The sequence below is a fragment of the Callithrix jacchus genome, chromosome 14 (assembly GCF_049354715.1).
Source record: "Callithrix jacchus isolate 240 chromosome 14, calJac240_pri, whole genome shotgun sequence".
NCBI lineage: Eukaryota > Metazoa > Chordata > Mammalia > Primates > Cebidae > Callithrix > Callithrix jacchus.
In genome coordinates this window covers 103,856,643-103,880,004 of record NC_133515.1, presented here as the reverse complement: position 1 = coordinate 103,880,004, position 23,362 = coordinate 103,856,643, and the positions used below count along the sequence as shown (strand labels likewise).

General features: G+C 47.1%; 1 protein-coding gene across 6 annotated transcripts in view; it reads left to right on the top strand.

Annotated features, from left to right (window-relative positions):
- Positions 1-8: 8 nt before the first annotated feature.
- SLC66A3 (solute carrier family 66 member 3) overlaps positions 9-23,362 on the top strand; it is a 40,031-nt gene continuing 16,677 nt past the window's right edge. Inside the window, exons 1-9 of one of the 6 annotated variants that reach the window (XR_008476462.2) lie at positions 9-222; positions 4,902-4,984; positions 5,060-5,129; positions 8,872-8,929; positions 13,373-13,493; positions 16,175-16,216; positions 17,222-17,341; positions 18,873-19,040; positions 19,166-19,358. Coding sequence is in view for 3 of the 6 variants with exons in the window: in XM_054245216.2 (XP_054101191.1) it covers positions 80-222; positions 4,902-4,984; positions 5,060-5,129; positions 8,872-8,929; positions 13,373-13,493; positions 16,175-16,216; positions 17,222-17,341; positions 18,873-18,964 (729 nt within the window). In the remaining 3 variants the exon portion in view is untranslated. Of the gene's footprint in view, positions 223-4,901; positions 4,985-5,059; positions 5,130-8,871; positions 8,930-13,372; positions 13,494-16,174; positions 16,217-17,221; positions 17,342-18,872; positions 20,296-23,362 lie in introns of those variants that run through there. The other 5 variants (XR_013526768.1, XM_054245217.2, XM_054245216.2 and 2 more) reach the window with 5 other exon arrangements.

Genomic DNA, 23,362 nt, shown 5'->3' with positions numbered 1-23,362 from the left:
GAAGGCTTAGGCGGAGCCGCGCCGCAGAGGCTGGGCGGTGGCTTCCCGCTCCGGCGACCCCGTGCCTGCGCCAGGCGCTATGGAGGCGGCGCTGCTGGGGCTGTGCAACTGGAGCACGCTGGGCGTGTGCGCCGCGCTGAAGCTGCCGCAGATCTCCGCGGTGCTGGCGGCGCGCAACGCGCGGGGCCTCAGCCTCCCGAGTTTACTTCTGGAGCTGGCGGGGTAAGGCCCGGGGCGGCCGAGGCTGTCTCCTTCCCCCTCGCGCTGCCGCCTGCTGGGAGCCTGGGAGAGCCTCGGCTCGAAGTAGGACGGGGACGCGCGGGCGTCGCAGCCGGGCGGCCGAGGGTGAACCAGGGAGCCTATGGGCTCGGGGTGCGCCTTCCAGGCTGCCCGCGTGCATCGTTTCTCACCAAGACCCGCGTGGCACGGATTGACTGCGCATGCCCATTTTACAGATGCGAAAACAGACCCAGCGGAGGCCGCCCTCGGTCCGCTGGTGACAAAACCTGCCGGCCCTGAGCGAGGCCATTTGCACCTCGAGGCTGTCATATTTATTGTCCCTAAACTCATCACGCTCCGTCAACCTCTTTCTCGGGACTCAGTTTCCTCACCTGTGAAATAAGGGGTTGAACTAAGAATAGATGAGTCTTCTCTCCCAGTGGTTAGTGGGGAATCTTCCTGGTTATTTGATGAGATTCCTTGGGAGCGGGTCTTAAGACAACTGCATTTCTTGTAGAAAGACCTTTCCTTACTCATCTATAAGGGTGTTGCAGAGTCCCTGCAGCTGGGAATGGGTGACGGAGAGGTCAGTAAGTCCTTGATTCTCAGGCAGCTTCTAAGATTCAAAGTATTCCGCGTGTGAGAGCACCAGACTTTTGGGGTATCATTTTCTGAGCCCCAACAATAGAAAACACATACCTGAAACTAGTGGTCTTGCCCCTTCCCCCTGGCCAAGCCTGGCCCTCGACTTTGCTCCCCACCATCACTCAGCGGGTCCAAAGGCTCAGTGGTCCTCCACACACAAGCCTTCCTGGAGCCGGGGGGTTGGGGGGGAGGTGGTGTCCCGGGATACAGGATGGGAAGAAGCCAAGTAGTGCGGGGGAGAAAGAGAAGACCTCAGAGGTGGGAGGGTGAGGGGTCCCACCCAAGCTCGAGCCCACGCAGGCCCTGTGGAGCTGGTCCCTGGGCACAGTCATCCAATGCAGGGTCTTGAGGGGAAACTTTGGGAAAGGCTTGCAGTGCGAGGGGCTGTGACACCTCCCAGGCTTGTGAGTGACTTTACCCTGCAGGAAGAGAGTAGAGAGGGTGTCCCAGGCTGGATGGCAGGGTTCAGAGGCACCCAGGGGATGGGGGCAGTATGTGTTTCAAGTTGGTGCCACCACCAGGCTGGGAGTAGAGAGGCTGGAGGGATGAGGTTGTGGCAAAGGACACAGACTGGAAGTGAGAGGGGTCAAGGGCACGAAAGCCAGGAGTGGGATTTGGCCTCAGCCCCATGCTAGGTCCCTGAGCTGGGGAAGCTGAAGCTGGACCCATGGAGGGAAAGAAGTCAGCCAGCCTATAGAGTCCCTCCTGCCACTGGCTCCTGGGCCTGCTTTTCCACCACCTTTGTACCACTGCTTGAAAAATGCAAACCCTCAGAGGGGACACACAGGTGAGGGCTCATATTAGATCTGTCAGCTGTCACCTCTCAGCTCACCTTGGTGAAAGCCCAACCTCTGGCAGTGGACGGGTCTCCCTGGGCAGGGGAGCCCGAGGTGGGGGTGGGGCCGCGGCTTGCTGCCATTTCTCCTGGCCTGTCTGAGGGGCTTGCTGTTGATCACGAGCAGGGAAAGGGGGCTCTGTCAGGGCTGGCTCACCAGCTCTGCAGCCCTCAAGCCAGGGCCAGGCACACTTCTGTGAATAGGCTTGGCTGTGCAGGGCCAACCGCAGTGCCATCCTCCCCCAGAAGGCCTGCTGGAAGGGATCAGGGCTCCACCCTTGCTGAGTGCCAGTAGATTTGATCTCACCACCAGCATGTGATTCTAATGGGTGGCACTGCCTGAGCATTCTTGCATGTTGACTCTGTCTGTGCATTGTATAAACTATCATGAATTATAGTCTCATTTAATCGTCACAACAGCCTGAGGACAAGGGGAGCCTGAGTTAGGGTGGTAAGGAGCCTGTGGCAGCAGCAGGCTGGGCAGCCCAGCGGGGTACTGGCCCTCCATTCTCCCTGCCTGCCTCCCTCATGTCCTTCCTAGCCTTGCCTAGGAGGCCTGCCTGGGGCTTGGGTGGTTAAGTGGCTGGCCCCATTCCCCAGGGAACCAGGCCTGCCAGCGGAGCCCCGGGCCACTGACCAGACAGAGGCAGCTGCCAGAGTTAGAGGAAGGAAGCCCAGGGCTGTCACAGTCAGCTGCCTGGAGGGCACGGGCCCTCCTGGGGCTCCATTTGAGCAAACTAAGAGCCCGGTTTTGAGAGCATTGAGTCCACTGGATCTTTTTAGTGTGACCTGGTGTCAAGGGCAGGAGCCTCTGCCCCCACCACCTAGGGGCAATTCTTATGGCTGGGCCTTCCTCCTCCCCTGGTTCCCAACCTTGCTGCTTCTCAGGCTTGCTGGTGGCCTCCTGCCCTGCCTCCAGGGCTCTGCTGGGCTCTGCTTCCCTCTGCTCTCTGCAGCCTGGGGCGTCCTGGAGGACAGGACCCATCAGACCTGCCCCGCCTGCAGCCTTCCATGGACAGTGGCCCTCCCCTAGTGGCCCCTTAGGCTGTAGAAGCCTTGGCCTCTGGGTAGGGTGCCTTTGGAGCCCACCCCTTGCTCCAGGTCACTTGCTCCCCAGCCTGGGTGAGGTATATTTTGTTTAACCCTCTAGCAGGTGTTGAGGGAGGAAACTCCATTGGAGCAGATGGGAATGGAAACAAATGGGGCTGTGTCAGATGCCCAGCTGGCATGATTTTATTATGATGAGCATTTTAGCGATTACTTATTAATTAAAAGAAATTTTAATGGGCCAGGCTTGGTGACTCACGCCTGTAATCCCAGCACTTTGGGAGGTCGAGGCGGGCAGATCACCTGAGGTCAGGAGTTCAAGACCAGCCTGGCTAACATGGCGAAACCCCATCTCTACCTAAAATACAAAAATTAGCCAGGTATGGTGGTGCACACCTGTAGTCTCAGCTACTTGGGAGGCTGAGGCAGGAGAATCAATTGAAGCTGGGAGGTGGAGGTTGCAGTGAGCTGAAATTACACCACTGTACTCCAGCCTGGGCAACAGAGCAAGACTCCATGTCAAAAAAAAAAATTTAAAAACTAAAGACACTGCCTACACCTCCCCAGGCTTCAGGGGCAGCGGCGAGTTTGAGTCCCAGGGAAAGCAGGGAATAGAGGACAAAGCCTGCAGGGGTGGTGACGGCTGCATCTAGGTCAGCGTTAGGAAACCCAGGCTCTTCATTGAATATGTTCTTGGTGTCTTTGGCCTCCATTTCCCCAAGTGGTCTGTGAGATGTGGAAACCAGCATGGATGACCCCTGGAGGTGAGAACCGGCTCTGACATTCCCAGATTCTCACTCCTGACCTGCGGCCTGTGGCTGCATCCCAGGGGTTGGCACACAGTTCACTGGTGAAGACCCCCATAGCCTTTGTTCTAGCACATTCCTTCAGCACCCCACGGCTGGCTGTGGCCCCGCAGAGGGGCTGGGGTGCAGCATCCCTCTCTGCTAGTCCCCCTGGGCTTACTCTCACAGGGGAACAGCGGGGCTGCTCAGGAGGCTGGCAGGAGGGGAGTCTCTGCAGCCCGGCTGGGCTAGGCAGAGGTGCTGCTTATCCCTGAAGCTGGGAGGTGGCCCAGCTGCAAAGCACCCCGAGGGCCTGCAGGCAGCCAGGGATGGAAACACTGCTGGGCATGCTGGGGGCCTCCAATTGAGGACCAGGCCTGTGGGAGGCCCTCGTGCCCAAGGTGACACTGGGCTCTGGCCTCCCATCCTATGTCCTTTGACCTCCTCCAACTCTGCCCCTAGTTAAGTTGTACGCTGTCAGAAATAGGCCAGGGAGGCCTGTTTGTGAATGGGGCTTTTCCAGGTTCCTTCCCAGCTTAGCAGATCGGAGACCCCGGGGCCTCTCCTGTGTATTGAAGTCTCATGGTTCCGGCTCCCTTTTCTTCCTTTCCCGAGTGGTCTGAACACACATGTGAGAGGGAGGGTGTTGGGACAAGCAGGCAGGCCGAGGCTACTACGGGGATTCCGGTCCTGAGGGAGGAGATGGCTGAGTGTGAGCCAGGGAGGCAGGAAGCTCTGCCTTTTCTTTTGAGAAGGTGGGACCCTCGTGACTTCCTAGCATCCACACAGAGCTGGAATCTTCTTAGAGAAATTGAGGGTGGTTCTTCATGCGTTTCCCCACTGCGCTCTCAACAGGGCAGCTCTTCTGGAAGGCAACTGGAGTATCCATGTGCTGTTCTAACTCTTAAAACACGGCCACAGACTCCTATCCAGGGATAGCTGCAGCCCCTTGGATTCTTGCGCCTCTCAGCTTCTCAGGGTGGAGGGCAGATGTGTGCAGCAGCTGAGGGGCAGCTGCCAGGGTCAGTGAGCACCCAGCGTGGCAGGCAGGCCAGCAAGCATGGGCCTAGAGCAGTCTCATATTCCTGCTCAGGGATTTGCCTTCTGTAAAAATCCTTTGTAAGAGACCATCTCAAGGCATTGGATAGAGACTGTGGCCTGGTGCCCGGTAAGTTCTGGATGCTCCAAAAATTGTATAGATGATTCCACTGAATTCCATCTATTTTGTTCTAAACCGCCTTCTTTGACACTGGGGAGTCTACACCACCACTGGGAGGATTTAGCAAACTGACCTGTGTGCCGGGTGCCTGTCAGGCCCCGATGGCTGCATTTTGGGGCAGCCGTGTGGACCCATGCCCTCCTTTCTCCAGGTTCCTGGTGTTTCTCCGATACCAGTGTTACTATGGGTATCCGCCACTGACCTACCTGGAGTACCCCATCCTCATCGCACAAGGTAACAGCCCCTTCCCTGTCCGACGGGCTGCCGCAGTCTCCCCTGCCTCCCTCACTCGGAGCCTCTCTCTTTCAGATGTCATCCTCCTGTTCTGTATCTTTCATTTTAACGGGAACGTGAAGCAGGCCATGCCCTACGTCGCTGCGTATCCTTTCTGAATTTGAGCCAGAAGTGAGAATGGGGGTATTTGCAAATAGTATGTACCATCAAGTGGGCTCCTTTACCAGATGAATATTTTCTGATTAAATTTTAAAAAATCCCAAATGCAAATGTGCCCACACACACTAGAGATGCCCTCAGTAGAGCCCCTGCTGCCCCTCCAAGATCAGCATGCCCTGGGCGGTGCCAGCAGGCCGGGTGGAAGGCAGCCTGGGTCTCCGTGCTTGGCGTGCAGAATGGTAGAGTCCATTCCTGCTAAGAGCAGCAGCATCCAGCTGCGTTAGTTCATCTGAGACGTTTCTTCCTACCCTGATAACGTCCCCCAAGGATGGGAAGCAATAATAATGAGAGTGTCTGGTGCTTCTCAAGATGTTAGCTTAGAGGCTGAGCCTAGAGGTCTGAGCAGCCATCGGTGGAAGCTGGGTCAGCTGACACACATGTGTCCACTCAGTGGCATTTCCTGGCTTCATTTCAGTTCTCTTTGTAAAGACTTACTAGTTGAAAATTGCACTCCTTAAAAAGCCAGGAGAAGTGTTTTTTTTTTTTTCCCAGATGGTCTCACTTTGTGGCCCAGGCTGGATTGTGGTGGTGCCATCCAAGCTCACTGCAGCCTTGACCTCCTTGTTCAAGCTTGATTGCCTTGATCAAGGGATCCTCCTGCCTCAGCCTCCCGAGTAGCTTGGACTATCAGAGTGTGCCACCATGCTCAGTTAGTTTTAAACATTTTTGTAGATATGAGGTCTCACTATGTTACCCAGGCTGTAAGATGTTTTAATCTTTTTTTTGAGATGGAGTTTTGCTCTTGGCTGGAGTGCAGTGGCGTGATCTCAGTTCACCACAACCTCTGCTGCCTTGGGTTGAAGCGATTATCCTGCCTCAGCTTCCTGAGCTGGGATTACAGGCATGCACCACCACACACAGCTAATTTTTGTATTTTTAGTAGGGACGGGGTTTCTCCATTTTGGTCAGGCTGATCTTGAACTCCCCACCTCAGGTGATCTTCCTGCCTAGGCCTCCCAAAGTGCTGGGATTACAGGCATGAACCACTACTCCCGGCCCAACAAAGCGTTTTGAATGGCAGTAGCTGTCAGCCTGTCCTGCCACATCTGAGAAATCGCCTGAGCTGTTTCTTCCCATGCCTTCTTCAGAGTGGAGGACGGAGGGCAGAGCCAGGCCTGTGGCACAAGTGACCTCAGTGCAGGCCATGAGAATGTGGGTGTGGTGTGAGGGGAACACCTGGGCTGGAGTCAGGCGGGACAGGTCCCCACCACAGTAGGGGTGGCTTCAGCATATGCCACAAGCTCTACGCTGCATGTTCGACATCTGTGGCATGGGATCCTAATGCCTACATTTTAGGGCTGTTGTGAGAGCTAGAAGTACCAGGAACACAGTCAAGCTGAGGAAATGACAGGGTCATCGTGGTGATTTTACTAGAAGGGGGGCTCTGCAGCCTGCCTCTGGAGGGAGCTGGGTTCCGGCTGAGTCTTGACCCTCTGCTCTTTCCCCGAGTGGTAAGCTCTGCTGCCTCAGTTTCTCTCTGCAGAAAGGGATCACACAGCTGTACTGCACCTCAGCACTTCACCGCCAGTGCCAGCTGGTTAAAGGCTTTGGTAAACAGTGCTTTGAAGATGAAAAGGATGTTACGATTTACTTTTGAAATAAAATGCCACAGCTTTATGCAAATGGCTAGGCTGCAGATTTGCAGATTAGCAAATGTGGGTGCTGGTGGCACCGGGAGATGATCACGTAGCTGGATGCTGATGGTGATTCTGTAATATCAGCAAGATGCTTATGATCTCCCATTGGTTGTGATTTACAGAGAGCAAAAGAATAGGGTTGCCATATTAATGAATACTTTTAAATATAGGTGTGTCCCCAGTATTGCATGGGATATACTTCTACTGAAAATTATTGGCCAGATGCAGTGGCTCATGCCCATAATCCCGTGTGTTGGGTGTTTGAAATGGGAGATCATTTGAGGCCAGGAGTTTGAGACTAGCGTGGCTAATACAGTGGGATTCCCTAGTGCTACAAAAAAACGAAGGAATCTGAGCCAAGCATGGTGCCTCACACCTGTCTCAGCTACTCGGAAAAAGTTATTTGTTTTCCACCTGAAATTCAGATTTAACTGGGTGTCCTGTATTTTTATTTGTGAAATCTGGCAACTCTACAAATAAATTATCTGTAGGATCTCAGGAGCTCCTACTAATGGTCAAATTTTATAAAATGTATATTCAGAATACACAGAATGAGGTGGGATAGAACAGAATTGGTTGGGGGAAGAATCACAAAAATTAGTTTAAAAAATTATGTTAGTGCCTGTGTGCAGTGGCTCATGCCTGTAATCCCAGCACTTTGGGAGGCTGAGGCGGGTAGATCATCTGAGTTTGGGAGTTTGAGACCAGCCTGACCAACATGGAGAAACCCTGTCTCTACTAAAAATACAAAAATTAGCTGGGCGTGGTGGCGCATGCCTGTAATCCTGCTACTCAGAAGGCTGATGCAGGACAATCGCTTGAACCTAGGAGGCGGAGGTTGCAGTGAGCTGGGATGGCACTATTGCACTCTAGCCTCAGCAATAAGAGCAAAACTCCATCTCAAAAAAAAAAAAATTGAGTTCGTGTTTTAAAAACAGGATTCCATCCAGCTAGCTTCAAACTACCTTCTGGTGTTGAGCAGGCTGAGGATTAAGTTCCACTGACTTAGCACAGGGCATTGTCTGTTTCAATATCTTTATTTAATTAATGTTTTAAATGATAATAACAGCGGTCTCTGGAGGCATTTGAGAGGTAGATAGGGTAAAGAATGTTGAATCTGTTTTACAGACAAAAAATCAGGGTGGAAAGATGGCAAGTGACTTCCATCCCCGTCCGGCCCTGGCCCCTGTCTCCCAGCTGCTTGCTCAGCTTCCTAGCTGGGCTCTGTTTCTGTGGCATCACAGAGCTCTGGGCACATGCCTGACTCCTGACGTTGCCCACGCCAGCTGTATCATCTTTACAGTGGAGTTAGTGGGAAAAGTGGAAATCAGTAAACGGAAGTTCACATCACACCAATTTTGTAGAACATTCCTGCTTTCTAATGTTGGACTTCTCTATTTATTTATCTGTTTATTTGAGATGGGATTTCACTTTCATTACCCAGGCTGGAGTGCAGTGGCATGATCTCAACTCACCGCAATCTCTGCCTCCTGGGTTCAAGTGATTCTTCTGCCTCAGCCTCCCCAGTAGCTGGGATTACAGTTGCCCACCACCACACCTGGCTAATTTTTGTATTTTTAGTAGAGACAGGGTTTCACCATGTTGGTCAGGCTGGTCTCGAACTGTTGACCCCAGGCGATCCACCCGCCTCAGCCTCCCAAAGTGCTGAGATTACAGGTGTGAGTCACCGCACCTGGCCCAACTTCTCTTTTAAGTGCTTAGCTTTTAACCATAAATTGGAGATGTCCGCATGATCAGGAATTCAGTGGGCAGTGAAAACCACTAGGAATGTCCCAATCCTAGGAAGCAGTCCATGAGCATGGGTGTCTTGCTTTTGTTTTTTGAACTCCGAGCAGATGTTCACTTACAACTCTTTTTGTCCCTTCCAAATCTGGCAGGTTCTGGTGGTGTGTCCCCTGCTCCCCTCTGGCTTCCGTGTGTGGGTCTCTGTGGTCTTGGTTTGTGTCCCTGAGATGGGAGGGTGGCGGGGATGTGGGCGACCCACTGCTGTGTTCCTTAGCACTTGGTAAGACTGGCATCTTCTTGGTTCGTCCTCGCCCTGCAGAAGTGGATCATAGACCTGGCCATGGTAAGGATTGTGCTTGAAAAGAAACGAGGGCGAATAAGCACCTTGGAGAGAATTTGATAGATGAAATGTTTAACCTGCTAATTTTTCAGCCATGCTAGGGGATAATGGGAATGAAAGTGAAGTGCTGTCCAAATATGAAAAGACATTCTTCTTATTTAAATGCAGGACAAAACAATGTTTAACTTCGTTTTGTTGGGCCATAGAGAACCAGATTGGAGAGGTGGCTAAAAGTTTATCTATTTATTTATTTATCATTTTATTTTATTTTATAGTTTTTTGAGACAGAGTCTTACTCTTGTTGCCCAGGCTGGAGTGCAATGGCGCAATCTCAGCTCCCCGCAACCTCCACCTCCCAGGTTCAGTCAAGCAGTTCTGCCTCAGCCTCCTGAGTAGCTGGGATTACAGGCATGCACCACCACGCCTGGCTAATTTGGTATTTTTAGTAGAGACAGGTTTCTCCATGTTGGTCAGGCTGGTCTCGAACTTCCAACTTCAGGTGATCCGCCCTCCTTGGCCTCCCAAAGTGCTGTGATTACAGGTGTGAACCACCATGCCTGGCCTTATTTATTTATTTATTTTATTATTTTTTTTTTTTTGAGACGGAGTTTCACTCTTGTTACCCAGGCTGGAGTGCAATGGCGCAATCTTGGTTCACCGCAACCTCCGCCTCCTGGGTTCAGGCAATTCTCCTGCCTCAGCCTCCCGAGCAGCTGGGATTACAGGCACGCACCACCGTGCCCAGCTAATTTTTTGTAATTTTAGTAGAGACGGGGTTTCACCAAGATGGTCTCGATCTGTTGACCTCGTGATCCACCCGAGGCCTCCCAAAGTGCTGGGATTACAGGCTTGAGCCACCACGCCCGGCCCCTTATTTATTTATTTTTGAGATGAAGTCTTGCTCTGTTGCTCAGGCTGGAGTGCAGTGGCACGATCTTGGCTCACTGCAGCCTCTGCCTCCCAGGTTCAAGTGATTCCCCTGCCTCAGCCTCCTGAGTAGCTAGGATTACAGGCATGTCCCACCACCATGCCCGGCTAATTTTGTATTTTTAGTGGAGATGGGGTTTCACCATGTTGGCCAGGCTGGTCTCGAACTCCTGACCTCAGGTGATCCACCCGCCCGAGCCTCCCAAAGTGCTGGGATTCCAGGTGTGAGCCACCGCACCTGGCTGCTAACAGTTTTAAAATGAAGAATTAAACATCGGTTAAAGAGCTCCTTCTTAGGTTCTTAATTGCATGTTGGCCTTGTCCGGGAGAAGGGCTGATTATTTTTTCATACTTGGGCCGAAAATCTTTAAGGGGTTCTGAGGGTGGTTCAGGATGTGTTTAACCACAGACCTCTCCAAGGTGACGGAAGTGAACATTTCCACCCAACGAGAAAAGGAGGAGGAGAACTGATTGGTGGCCACAGGGCTCTGTCTGCCACACCCAGACTCATGAATTTCTTTCCCTTTTCCCCCACTATCTTGTCTGTGATCCTGTCTTGGAAAGTGGAGTCGATTCTCTGTTACATTTCAACCCTGTGATTTCAGAGAGCAAATAAGTAGGGTTGCCATGTTAACAAGGAACACTTTGGACAAGTATGTCCAAAATATTGCGTGGTGCCAAGCATGGTGGCTCACGCACCTTGGGAGGCTGAGGCAGGCGGATCACCTGAGACCAGGAGTTCAAGACCAGCCTGGCCAACATGGGAAACCCCATTCTCTACCAAAAGAAAATACAAAATTAGCTGGGCACGGTGGTGGGCACCTGTAATCCCACCTACTTGGGAGGTTTGGGTAGGAGAATTGCCTGAACCCAGGAGGTGGAGGTTGCAGTGAGCCAAGATCACACCAGTGCACTCCAGCCTGTGGGTGACAGAGCAAGACTCCATCTCAAAAAACAAACAAACAAAAAACCAAATATCACACGGGACATACTTGTACTAAAACATTATTCGTTGTTTATGTGAAACTCAAATTTAACTAGGCATCCTGTATTTTTATTTGCCAAATCTCACAACCCTGTAAATGAGCCATCTCTATGTTCTCAGTAGCTCCTACTCCTATTTGAGTTGGGGTGGTTCTAGTTTGGGGGTGATTAGCTCTGTTATAGCACCTGTGAGCCTTCACCCCTCAGGAACCATCCTTCCAGCAATGTTGAGATATCGGCTTGTCAAGCATGGCCGGGCCCAGTGGCTCATGCCTGTAATCCCAGCACTTTGGGAGGCCGAGGCAGGTGGATCACCTGAGGTCAGGAGTTAGAGACCAGTCTGGTTAACATGGTGAGACCCTGTCTCTACTAAAAATAGAAAACTTAGCCAGGTGTGTGGTGCATGCCTGTAGTCCCACCTACTTGGGAGGCTGAGGCAGGAGAATCACTTGAACCCGGAGGTGGAGGTTGCAGTGAGTCAAGATCGCACCGTTGTGCTTCAGCCTGGGTGACACAGTAAAACTCTGTCTCATAACGAGAAAAAGAATGAAATTCAGGGGTCAAGGGCAACAACAGCTTTTTGGTGTTTCTTCTGTGCCCTTGGCAGTAGCAGTCTATTCTAACCACACATTGATGGTATATTATTTCATGAAGTATAAATTTGATTTTTTCCTTCATCATGCAAGTCTGAACACAGGCGTGGCGCTGTGTCTGCCCATAGCCCTCCTTCATGACTCAGTGAGTGTTCTTTGCACACCTGCTCTGAGGTGCCAGGACCTGGGGCACAAGGTGGCCCAGATATGAGGGGCGCGGAGCCCCAGTGCAGGAGAACGAGCCAGGCCTTCAGAGCTACACATTGTAGCAAACCCCCAGAATCCTAGAGAGGGCAGGTGCTGCTTGAATCAGTGGAAATCCTCCATTGTAGAATGTTCCATGTTTTTGCTTTCAAATGCAGGTACCCAAGATCGTTTCCCCAGAAGTCCTAAAGTGTGCTTTCATGGTTAAATTGATAATTCATATACTCATGGTTTATTCCCAAGAAAAGATTAAAGTACTTAAAGATGATCTCCAGAACAGTGAAGCATCCCCTCTCTTTCCCAGTCCTGTTCCTATAGTAGACTCTGTTTTCAGAAAATCCTAATTGTGTCCCGTTTAATTGATGTGATAAGTCATTCCAGGGCTCAGTTAGGGCCCAAACCAACACGACTCCAGGACTGGAAATGTGGCTTTGCTCTTGAACGATGAATCTGGTAGAAGATCCAGGAGGCAAGCTTGTGTAGCACAAGCGAGTCGTAATGTGGTCTGGGGCCCTGAGGTGTGTGAACCAAGCCAGCTTCCTCCACTCTCCCATTCCCACACTGACTCCTTGCTGCCCCACCCAGCCAGTGTCCTGGTGAGTTCTCTGGTGCGAGTCTTCCCCTGCAGTCCTCCCTCCTCTGCTCTGCCCAGGTCTCCTGATTACACAAGAGCCTCTCCTTGCAGGTCTCCCTGCCAGGGGTCAGCCATCCTCTAAGCCATCTGCACCCAGCTCCCAGGGTGACCTTAGTCCTGCCACGGGCCTGACTACAGGTCCTTGGTCATCTCCTTTGCCCAGGAGTATTCCCTGCCATTCCCTTCTCCATAATTCCCTTCTCCTTTTTTTTAATTTAGAGGCAGAGTCTCACTCTGTTGCCCAGGCTGGAGTGCAGTGGTGTGATCTCAGTTGACTGCAACCTCTGTCTTCTGGGTTCAAATGATTCTTCTGCCTCAGCCTCCTGAGTAGCTGGGACCACAGGTGCATGCCACCATGTCTGGCTACTTTTCGTATTTTTTGTAGAGATGGGGTTTTACCATGTTGGCCAGGCTAGTTTGAACACCTGGCCTCAAGTGATCCTCCTGCCTTGGCCTCCCAAAGTGTTGGCTCACAGGCGTGAGCCACTGTGCCCGGCCTCAGTTACTTTTTATCAGAGGTGTGGATAGATGAAGCTCTGTGGCCATGCATTGATTCTTTCTCATTCCCAACTTCAAACTAGCCCTAGATGTTAGTTACCCAATGCACGGTGGAATCCATGAGTTATAAATAAATGTCTTAGGCTGGGCGTGGTATCTCATGCCTATAATCCCAGCACTTTAGGAGGCCGAGGCAGGTGGATCAGGAGGTCAGGAGTTTGAGACCAGCCTGACCAACGTAATGAAACCCTGTCTCTACAAAAAAATACAAAAATTAGTTGGGCATGGCGGCGCGTGCCTATATTCCCAGCTACTCGGGAGGCTGAGACAGGAGAATTACTTGAACCTGGGAGGCTGAGGTTGCAGTGAGCCGAGATCACGTCATTGCACTCCAGCCTGGGTTACAGAGTGAGACTCTCTCTCAAAATAAATAAGTAAATAACTCACTATTGCATTCTCTTTCACCAAACTTAGGTTTCAGCTGTGTACAAATCCATTATAATTTTGACCTGAAAATTTGGCTTCAAAAGTGCTTCGAGTATCTGGTGCTCTTTTGCTTGTTTAACAAATGGACTTGTGACTTTCTCACATTTTATCTGTAAACAGAATTTCTGTACTTTCATCAGCGCGGCCAGTAAGTTTACACAGCTCCAGTGTCTGTGGAAGACGAGAGACTCGGGAGCGGTGAGTGCGCTGACTTGGAGCCTCTCCGCCTACACCTGCGCAAGTAAGACCCGGACTCAGACGGTGGGGAGGCCTTGGGTAGCACCACGTGTCTGCCTAGTAGGGTGTTTAGTTGGTGTTGAAGTGACATGGTCCCTGGCACTTACAGCTATTCAGCTAGAAACTCCTAAGTGTATCCATATTTACAAAGACGACAACGCACACTGCTCTTCATTTTCTGTGAGATCTAAGTTGCCAAGAAAAGTGAAAGCATATTTTTCTCCAGAAATCTGGCCTAATATTAATAGTTCTCTCTTCTTTGAAAAGCATCAAGAGGTTGTATATTGAATGTACTAGTTTATCTTAAAAATTTGAATCTTTATGATATAAGAAGTTTTAAAAGCTGAAAGTTGTACAGTGACTTTTGAGAATGACTAGGGTGTGTAGCAGTGGAGATTTCTGGCAGTCACATTGTTTTGTCTCAACTTTAGAATTTTCTCTGTTCATTTGGATTCTTACAAAAACTACCTAAAATACGTATATGGTATATGTAGGTAGAAACATAATTCAGAGTAGCTGGAATTACAGGCATATATCATGCCTGGCTAATTTGTGTATTTTTAGTAGAGATGAGGTTTTACCATGTTGGCCAAGCTGGTCTTAAACTCCTGACCTCAGGTGATCCACCTGCCTTGGCCTCCCAAAGTATTGGAATTACAGGTGTGAGCCACTGCACCCAGCCAACTTTTTATAGAGACGGGGTCTCAGTATGTTGGCCAGGCTGGTCCCAAACTACTGGGCTCAGGTGTTCATCCTACCTCAGCCTTCCAAAGTGTTGGGATTACAGGTGTGAGCTACTGCACCTGACTCTGTATGTTTTCTTTGGAGAAATATCTATTCAGATCCTTTGCTCTTTTTTTTTTGAGATGGAATCTCCCTGTCACTCAGGCTGTGGGACAGTGTGGTGATCTTGGCTCACTGCAACCTCCACTTCCTGAGTTCAAGTGGTTCTCCTGCCTCAGCCCCCCAGAGTAGGTGGGACTATGGCATGCATCCCCATGCCTAGCTAACTTTTTTTTTTTTTTGTATTTTTGGTAGAGACAAGGTTTCACCATGTTGGCCAGGCTGGTCTTTAACTCTTGACCTCAGTTTTGTTTTGTTTTTTTTTTTGAGACAGAGTTTCGCTGTTGTTACCCAGACTGGAGTGCAATGGCACGATCTCGGCTCACCACAACCTCCGCCTCCTGGGTTCAAGCAATTCTCCTGCCTCAGCCTCCCGAGTAGCTGGGACTACAGGTGTGCACCACCATGCCCAGCTAATTTTTGTATTTTTTGTAGAGACGGGGTTTCACCATGTTGTCCAGGCTGGTCTCCAGCACCTGACTTCTAGTGATCCACCTGCCTTGGCCACCCAAAGTGCTAGGATTACAGGTGTGAGCCACCGTGCCTGGCCCTTTGCCCATCTTTTAATCAGATCGTTTGTTTGAGCTTCTTACATGTTTTGGTCATTAACTCTCACCAGATGTGTGGTTATTAACAGCCTTTTAAAAAGTTTGCTTGAGAGTCCTTGTTGGCCACTTCCCTAACTGAAGTCTTCTGTCTATTTATATGATCGTTTTCTTCCATTTAAATTGATGATTTAATCAACAACTATTTATATGGGGGTGTCTGTGTGTAAAGCCTTGATTTATCAAATGTGTCAACAAAACATGTTATAGGATTTGGTCTCTGCCCTTGAGGGGCTTGCAGTTTAGTTGGAAGATTGAGACCAAAAAACTACGATGTCAGTACGTGCTGAGTGCAGACTGCGCTGGCGGAGAGAGAGGCTCTGACGGGCTGGTTCTGGCCTAGGAGAGGCAGGCCTGGAGCTGCGGGCAGTGGTCTTCCTCAGCTCCCAAATCGTGCTGCTCTCTGCTTTCGTGTTTTGCTTTAAACTGTTACTCCAGTTTCCTAAATGTTTCCTAAGTGAAGGGCTATACCACACCAGTGAACTAAACAAAGTAGTTCTAGTTAGACCCTTGGAAAAGTCTTTCCCTTTGCTGGCCCTCAGTTTCCTTATCTATAAAATGCAAGGTTAGAATTCACTGATTTGAAAACACTGTTTTCCATTAGTTGGAGCCTTTCTTTAAAACTATGCAGACGCTCCATTTGTAAATAAGAATTGTTAGACTTGCTTTTGGAGGGTGGAAGTTTGCAAGTTAGCACAGAGACAGTAGAAGGGAGCTCAGCCCTTCCGGGTTTCCCCGGGCAGCGCTCATGCACTGTCAAAGCACCTTCCCTTACTAGCAGTTTTAAAACCACTGGGGTGGGATGCATGGCTGTTTTGTTTTGAGATGGAGTCTGGCTCTGTCACCCAGGCTGGAGTGTTTTGGTGTAATCTCAGCTCACTACAGCCTCCCAAGTAGCTGGGATTACAGGTGCCCGCCACTACACATGGCTAATTTTTGTATTTTTAGTGGATACAGGGTTTTACCATGTTGGCCAGGCTGGTCTCAAACTCCTGACCTCAGGTGATCTGGCATTTCTGGGTTTTAATATAGTTATGAAATACAGCACTATCTGGTTTTCTGTACTACCAAACTTTTATCAAGAATAGTTAATATGTATTGGTAAAAACATAAAAATAAAAATAATTAGAAAATAATAGTCTATTTATATTGGGATACTAAAAGGGAAGGACATTATTAACTAAACCCCAAAATGTCTGAGAGGCAAGTTATTTATGCTGCACATTTTCTTTTACAGCAAGAATAATCACAACCTTCATGACCACCAACGATTTTACAAGTAAGTAAAAGATCTTCTTCTCACTTCCTCTCTGAATTTTGTCGTACTTTAAACTGTCTTCGGGTTTAATGGATGGACTTGGCTCTACTGGATTATGGATTTAGAAGATAGCAATAATGTATTTCTGGTCTTACTGGTCACCATTTTTATTATTAAGCTCTCTTATAGTACAGGGAATAGAATATGCACAAGATAGCAGATTCCTGTCTCCATGGAATTGCTATGGAATTGGACATGAGGTAATCACACAATTCCCTATTGAATTATCAGGGGCCATGTTTTGGAAGAGTAGAGCAGGATGAGCATCTAAGGAGAACCTGGCCTAGTTTGAGGGAGCTGGGCAGATTAACTTGAAGAAGAGTGATCGTAAGGCTAAGAGGTTTAGCCAGAAAAAATGTTGTGGGGGACGGGGAGGCAGGGGAGGCCAGACTCTTAGAAGGAGCAGTGTATGAAGGTGAGCAAAGGACAGAGGGCTAGAGTGCGGAGAGCAGGGGACAGCGACAAGTGGGTAAGTTTCAGGAAAGGAAGGATATGAGGCTGGCAGTGGCCCAAGTATCCAGGGCTTACGAGAACTGCCTACAAACAGGAGGAAGCCTCCGGAGGCTTTGAAGCAGGGAAGTGGTGTCACCAGTGGACTATGTTCTTGTTCTGTTTCTTTAAAAGGAAAAGCTGTGATGGAAGAGGAAATACTTTGATTAACCACAAAGAATTTAGTAATTCCTTGGGCTGTTTTCAACTCCCCAATCAAGCATATATGACACATCTTTGGAAATGATTAGAACAGATGGTGTGACCTGTGAAGATCAGAAAATGTCCCCAGCACGTAGACCATTTTTTTTTTGGAGACGAGTCTTGCTCTGTTGCCCAGGCTGGAATGCAGTGGCTTGATCTCGGCTCATTGCAACCTCCACCTCCCGGGTTCAAGCGATTCTCCTGCCTCAGCCTCCCGAGTAGCTGGGATTATAGGCGTGCTCCATCATGGCCGGCTAATTTTTGTATTTTTAGTAGAGACGAGGTTTCACCACGCTGGCCAGACTCGTCTCGAACCCCTGATCTCAGGTGATCCGCCCATCTCAGCCTCCCAAAGTGCTGGGATTGCAGGCATGAGCCACCGTGCCTGGCCAGGTAGGCCTTTTAAATGAGCTAATTATTATTTGAGAAATACTGCTTCAGAACAGAGATACGTTTGTCTGTCTCTTCCTGGAGGTTATACCTTTGCTCAGATACTTTTTGTCAGCTCTGTGGGTAGGACTAAAATTGTTCTGGTCAAAGCATAAACTTTGATCAAGTGGGAAATGGGAAGGGAGACAGGCTTGGGTCTTTCCACAGGGCTGGAGTTAGCGTGAAAAGGAGTCAAACCACAAGTAAACAACAAAACCTCTACATTAGAAATTAAGTTTAAAGGATCAAGATTGTTCCAACTGCTATTTATTTCTTACCTATGACAGCTGTTGTGATCATATCAGTGATCAGTATATCTGGGATAACTTTTTTGTTTTTTTTGAGATAGAATCTCGCTGTCAACCAGGATGGAGTGCAGTGGTGCGATCTTGGCTCACTACAACCTCTGCCTCCTGGGTTTAAGCGATTTTTTTGCCTCGCCTCCAGAGTAGCTGGGACTATAGGCATGCGCTACTATGCCTGGCTAATTTTTTTATTTTTAGTAGAAATGGGGTTTCACCATGTTGGCCAGACTGGTCTCGAACTCCTGACCACCTTGGCCTCCCAAAGTGCTGGGGTTACAGGTGTCAGCCACTGCACCGGCCAAGGAATAACTTTTTAAGAACAGTTTAGCTAAAATCTTAACACGTGTTTTACAGACACAAAGATATATTTTAAATCTCATTAAACCTTATTTATCAGGAGTGTATCTGTACCTTAAAGTGGAAGTTAAGTCACTGTTAAAGATACACATATATATATATGTATTTTATTTTTCCACAAAGAGACACATTTTCATAGTTACTTCAATATAAAGTATGCCTTGTCATTTGGGCCAATTTTTTCAGAATTATCTTAACAGAATATATTAAACCACCTTTGCTTAACATGGACTGTTTCGAGACACCAGCACCTCAGGACTTCAAATGAATAAAGGGATTTTTAAAAGGTAGAACTCTTCATAGGCTGGGCGCAGTGGCTCACGTCTGTAATCCCGGCACTTTGGGAGGCCAAGGTGGGTGGATCACTTGAGATCAGGAGTTTGAGACTAGCCTGGCCAACATGGTGAAACCCCATCTCTACTAAAAATACAAAAATTAGCCAGGCATGGTGGTGGGCGCCTGTAATTCCAGCTGCCTGGGAGGCTGAGACAAGAGACTTGCTTGAGCCCAGAAGGTAGATGCTGCAGTGAGCTAAAGTCGCGCCACCGCACTACAGCCTGGGTAACAGAGTGACAGAGCAAGACTCTATCTCCACCCCCCCCAAAAAAGTTATAACCCTTCAATGGAGCACTTAAGAGGATAAATTATGATTTATGATGTTGGGGCAAGTGGCCAAAAGTAGTCATTAGGATAGGAAGATCATTTCCCCAGGAACCAAAATTGTTCATTTTGGGGGTTGGGGGTGAAGCTTTATTTAGGCTTATACTTAGAGCGGGAGGTAGTTTTGCTCTATATTGTGAAGGTTTTTAATATACTTTTTAAATTGATTTCAGTTCTAACACGTTTTGTGATCATGCTGGCTTTAAATATATGGGTAACAGTGACAGTACTTCGCTACCGGAAGACCGCCATGAAGGCTGAATGATGGACACATTATTCCTTTACACTGTGGATTCCGAGTAACTGAACCAAAGGAAAAAGAAGCTCTTTGCTAAATTAAGGTCTTTTACAAATTTAGTAAATCAATTTAGACTCTTTGAAGCCAAAGGCTTTTTTAGACTTGAAAGAGCCATTTAAATACTTGTTTAAAAATACCGATTTCCCTCCTCCTTCCTCACTTCATTAGGTTGTGGTAGCGCCGAGCCATCTGCAATGTTGAGAAGGCCAGTGACTGTTGGAAGTCATCCAGGAAGCCCATTTCAAGGCCATTTTGACTCTTACTCTTGAAGTCATGATTAAGTTCTCTACAAAGAACTTAACTACATCGATGTTTTCTCAGAATCTTTTAGGAAATAAATCCTCTCCATGACAAAAATGAACATGAATGGAGTGGCATTTTTTCCAAGTCAGAGGTGGACACCCATATTAAATGACTAGGGTTCACTTTCTGGGACTGATGTTTAATTTTAACATAGATACAACAGGATGGCCTCGTTTTATATAATACCGTATTACACCTGCATGCGCTCTAGCAAGGACGCCAAGGCAAGCATAGTGTAACTGGCTTGAGTTTGTGTACCAAAACAGTCCTTCAACTTCGCACTGTGCCTTCAGTAATTCCTAAGAAAAGGTATTAGGATTAGCTGTAATCTCTACTGAGGAAATCCCAATAAGCTTTCTAATTCAAGTACAATGCTGCCATTTTTTTTTTTTTTTTTTTTTTTGATAGAGTCTTGCTCTTGTCATCCAGGTTGGAATGCAGTGGTGTGATCTCGGCTCACTGCAGCCCCCGCCTCCTGGGTTCAAGCAATTCTCCTGCCTCAGTCTCCTGAGTAGCTGGGACTACAGGTACCTGTTACCACGCCCAGCTATTTTTGTATTTTTAGTAGAGATGGGGTTTCAACATGTTGGTTTGACTGGTCTTGAACTCCTAACCTTGTGATCCTCCTGCCTTGACCTCCCAAAGTGTTGGGATTACAGGCGTGAGTCACCGCGCTCAGCCTAATGCTGCCATTTTTAAAAGGGCCACAACTATATGATTACCACTGTTGGAATTTGGTACAAAGTAAGTTTTGTCTATTGAAAACATACACAGTAAAGGGTGTTGTTAGGTAGGTTCTGCCCAATTCTTATGGATTTTACTCACATTATAGTATTTTTTACATGAAGCATAAGATTATTATAATACTGTATTTTCTTCTAAATTAACTGTTTCAAAACTCACTTTCCCCCTTTAATTGAAGACATTGTTTTGTCATATGCAGCAATGATGTTTACCAGAAATTGTTTCCTATGCAAAATAAATTTTCAGATTTTGAATTCTGCTGAGTCTTAAAACTGTCAATCATCAATATGACTATTTTATGTAAGCTGTAGTTTTTAAACGAACGGGTTAATCCTTTTAGAACTACTGCTTGGGCCCAGCAGGAAGAGAAACATGGTATCTAAAAACAAAATTATTCATTCTATAGTTAAAATTACAGATGCCATATTTTTAAACATCCAAGTTAATCTTTTTTCATTTGCAGTTATAATCTGACCATTAGCATCCCTACAAATTCTGATTTTTTATTCCAACACACGTTTTATTTAGCTGGTATTAGTACTTCATCATTGCTTTAAAAACTAAAAGGAGACATAGGTGATGAGGTCTGTTTTTCCCCCTTTGTAAGTAACAAACACTTGAGTCACTTCAGACATTTTACACACATGATCATTCTTAATCTGGTGGTGATCCTGTAAGAAAGACACAATCTCCATTTTACAGATAAAAACACTGAGGCTCAGAGTGAATAACCTGCCTAAGATCACAGAGCAAATAAGTGCTCTAGAAAAGGTTCCACTGATTGCCAAACACTTTCTAGAAAACCACCTATCTATCAGCACACTATTTCCAGACGAAACAGATATCCTCCCTCTTTTCCCCGTTCTCACCAATTCAAATGAGTTTATGTTTGTGTGCCTCTTAAAACACCCAAATCAAATCAGACAGTCCTGGCTGCAGTTTGGCATTTCTCCATGAATTAAATGATAGGGCAGAAGAATCACAAGTCTACAGCCTTAGTTACTCTCCTCATCCCATCGTTTCTACCCATCTTAGAGGGAAAGCAAATGTTTTAGGTAAACTTTCTAAGGTTGCTGGATTCCAGGACTACATTTCATAGGAAAAGTATGAAAATGCTTATGTCTCCATTTCTTTTATTTTATAAAAAGCAAGCATAAAATACAATCACATTACTACAAAGATGCAATAAAATTTTAAGAAAGAAAAAGGGGTGCATTTTTTGTTCAAAGGGGATAGCTCATCAAATATTTATGATTTCCTAAACCATGCAGTTCATGACTTACTACAATTCCAAACAAAATTCATTATTATGGGGATGGGAATCAGGGAGAGGCCCCCCAAGCGTAACTTCCAGCGCCGTCACAGTGCTTGTAGTTAAAGTGCTTACAAATGGTGTCTTCGCAACATAGGGAAGCTGAAGCCTTATTCCAGGGAAGGAGAGGTGAGTCAGCAGCAGTGTCGGTGCAGACTGAGAAACTCGGTAGTGACTTGCTCAAATCAGATTTTAGACACGATTTAGAGCATGTTTCAATAAGGTTTATATAGTGTCTGAGTTTCTCTACTGTGTCACCAGAATCCTGGAAGAGAGTAACAGCAGCAACATAACTTCTTAAACTGTGGTGCGGCCACCTAGAGTATTTTTAGGATCTATAGATAAATGGATGCAAAACAGATACTTCAGAGCGAGATTCATGTAACTCTAACACAGGTTAGTTTTAAAAGCACTAACCTTTACTTGGCTTTACTGGTGTGCTTATCCATTAGTTAGCTAGAACATTTTAAAACTTTCATATAGATTTAAAAAACTTGTTTCTAGAGAACATGATTTAAATTAATATTTTAAAAACATTATACATTAATTTCAATAGTAATACCGGCACCAGTTTCCCTTTCACATCTGTCTCGTTATCCCCACAAGACAAAAGTAAAAAATACAACTAAGAGAACCCCAGTATTCATGATTTCTTAGTTCCCCATAGGAGGTATTTATGGCTCTAGAAGTCAGGTGTGAAGAAACAAGCAACTTTTAGTCTTACAAATATTTATCTTGGAAGCTTTAGGGCCTCAAGAAAAAAGAGAAACGAGGACAAAATCAGGTTCTTTTCGTATTTAATGAGTGTTGGAAAGAAAACACGTTGATAGGTGCATGCATTCATGTATGTACATGAAAGCGGCAATGCGGCAAAAAGCGAATTCTTACCCAAGGTCAGGATGTTTTATTAAGCGCATTTTCATTAGTTGGACAAACAACCTTATAAACCTTTATGTCAAACCATATAATGTGAAGAATCTCCATGGGAGAGATTTTTTTTTTCACCCTTTGGAATTATCTTTTTCACCAAGACCTTCACATGAATCTTCCTTGTACAGTTGGTCACACCATGATTCCCCATATTCTCTAATATATACAGCATCCCAAATTTAACTTTTGCCTTTTTTACTCAAATATTTCAGTTACTCATGTAAACTTGAATTTCACCTTAATAAAGTTTATTAAAAATATATATATATATATATATACTCTCCAATTCAGAATAGGATAGAGCCTTCCATAATGTAACAAAATCTTTATATAAAATATTACTTCAGTCTTTTAACAACTCTAATGAATGGAAATATTTATTCTATATAAATTTTATATATTTTTCATTTTTTAATCTTACTTTAAAAAAGCTGTCCCCCAAAGCCGGAGCTGCAGAACACAGCTCCAAGGGAGACGGCATGCACATCTAGTCTGAGCACAGACAGCATCAGAGCGCAGATCGGAGAACTCAAGAATAACAAAATCAGTTTCAGGGTATCAGTAGGCCAGTGGCTGCTCTTCAGTTTCCACAATAGTATCGATCATGGGGATCTGACCTCAGAGAGAATCAATGAAAAATGTCTACTTCCTTCATTGAAATATTAATTATTATTATTTTCTGAGACAGAGGCTCACTCAGCTGCCCAGGCTGGAGTGCAGTGGTGTGATCTTGGCTCATTGCAACTACCATCTCCCAGGTTGAAGCAATTCTCTCGTCTCAGCCTCCCAAACAGCTGGGATTACAGGCACTAGCCATCATGCCCAGCTAATTTTTGTATTTCAGTAGAGACAGGGTTTCACCCTGTTGGCCAGGCTAGTCTTGAACTCTTGACCTCAGGTGATCCGCCCGCCTCAGCCTCCTAAAGTGCTGGGATTATAGGTGTGAGCCACCGCGCCTGGCCAGACAATGTATTTCAATACCATACCAAACTCTGTGTGTATTTATATAAAGAAAGACTGATAAAAGACTTCATAATTTAAAAAATAACAAAAACTTGATGCTCACCCTTGCTGCG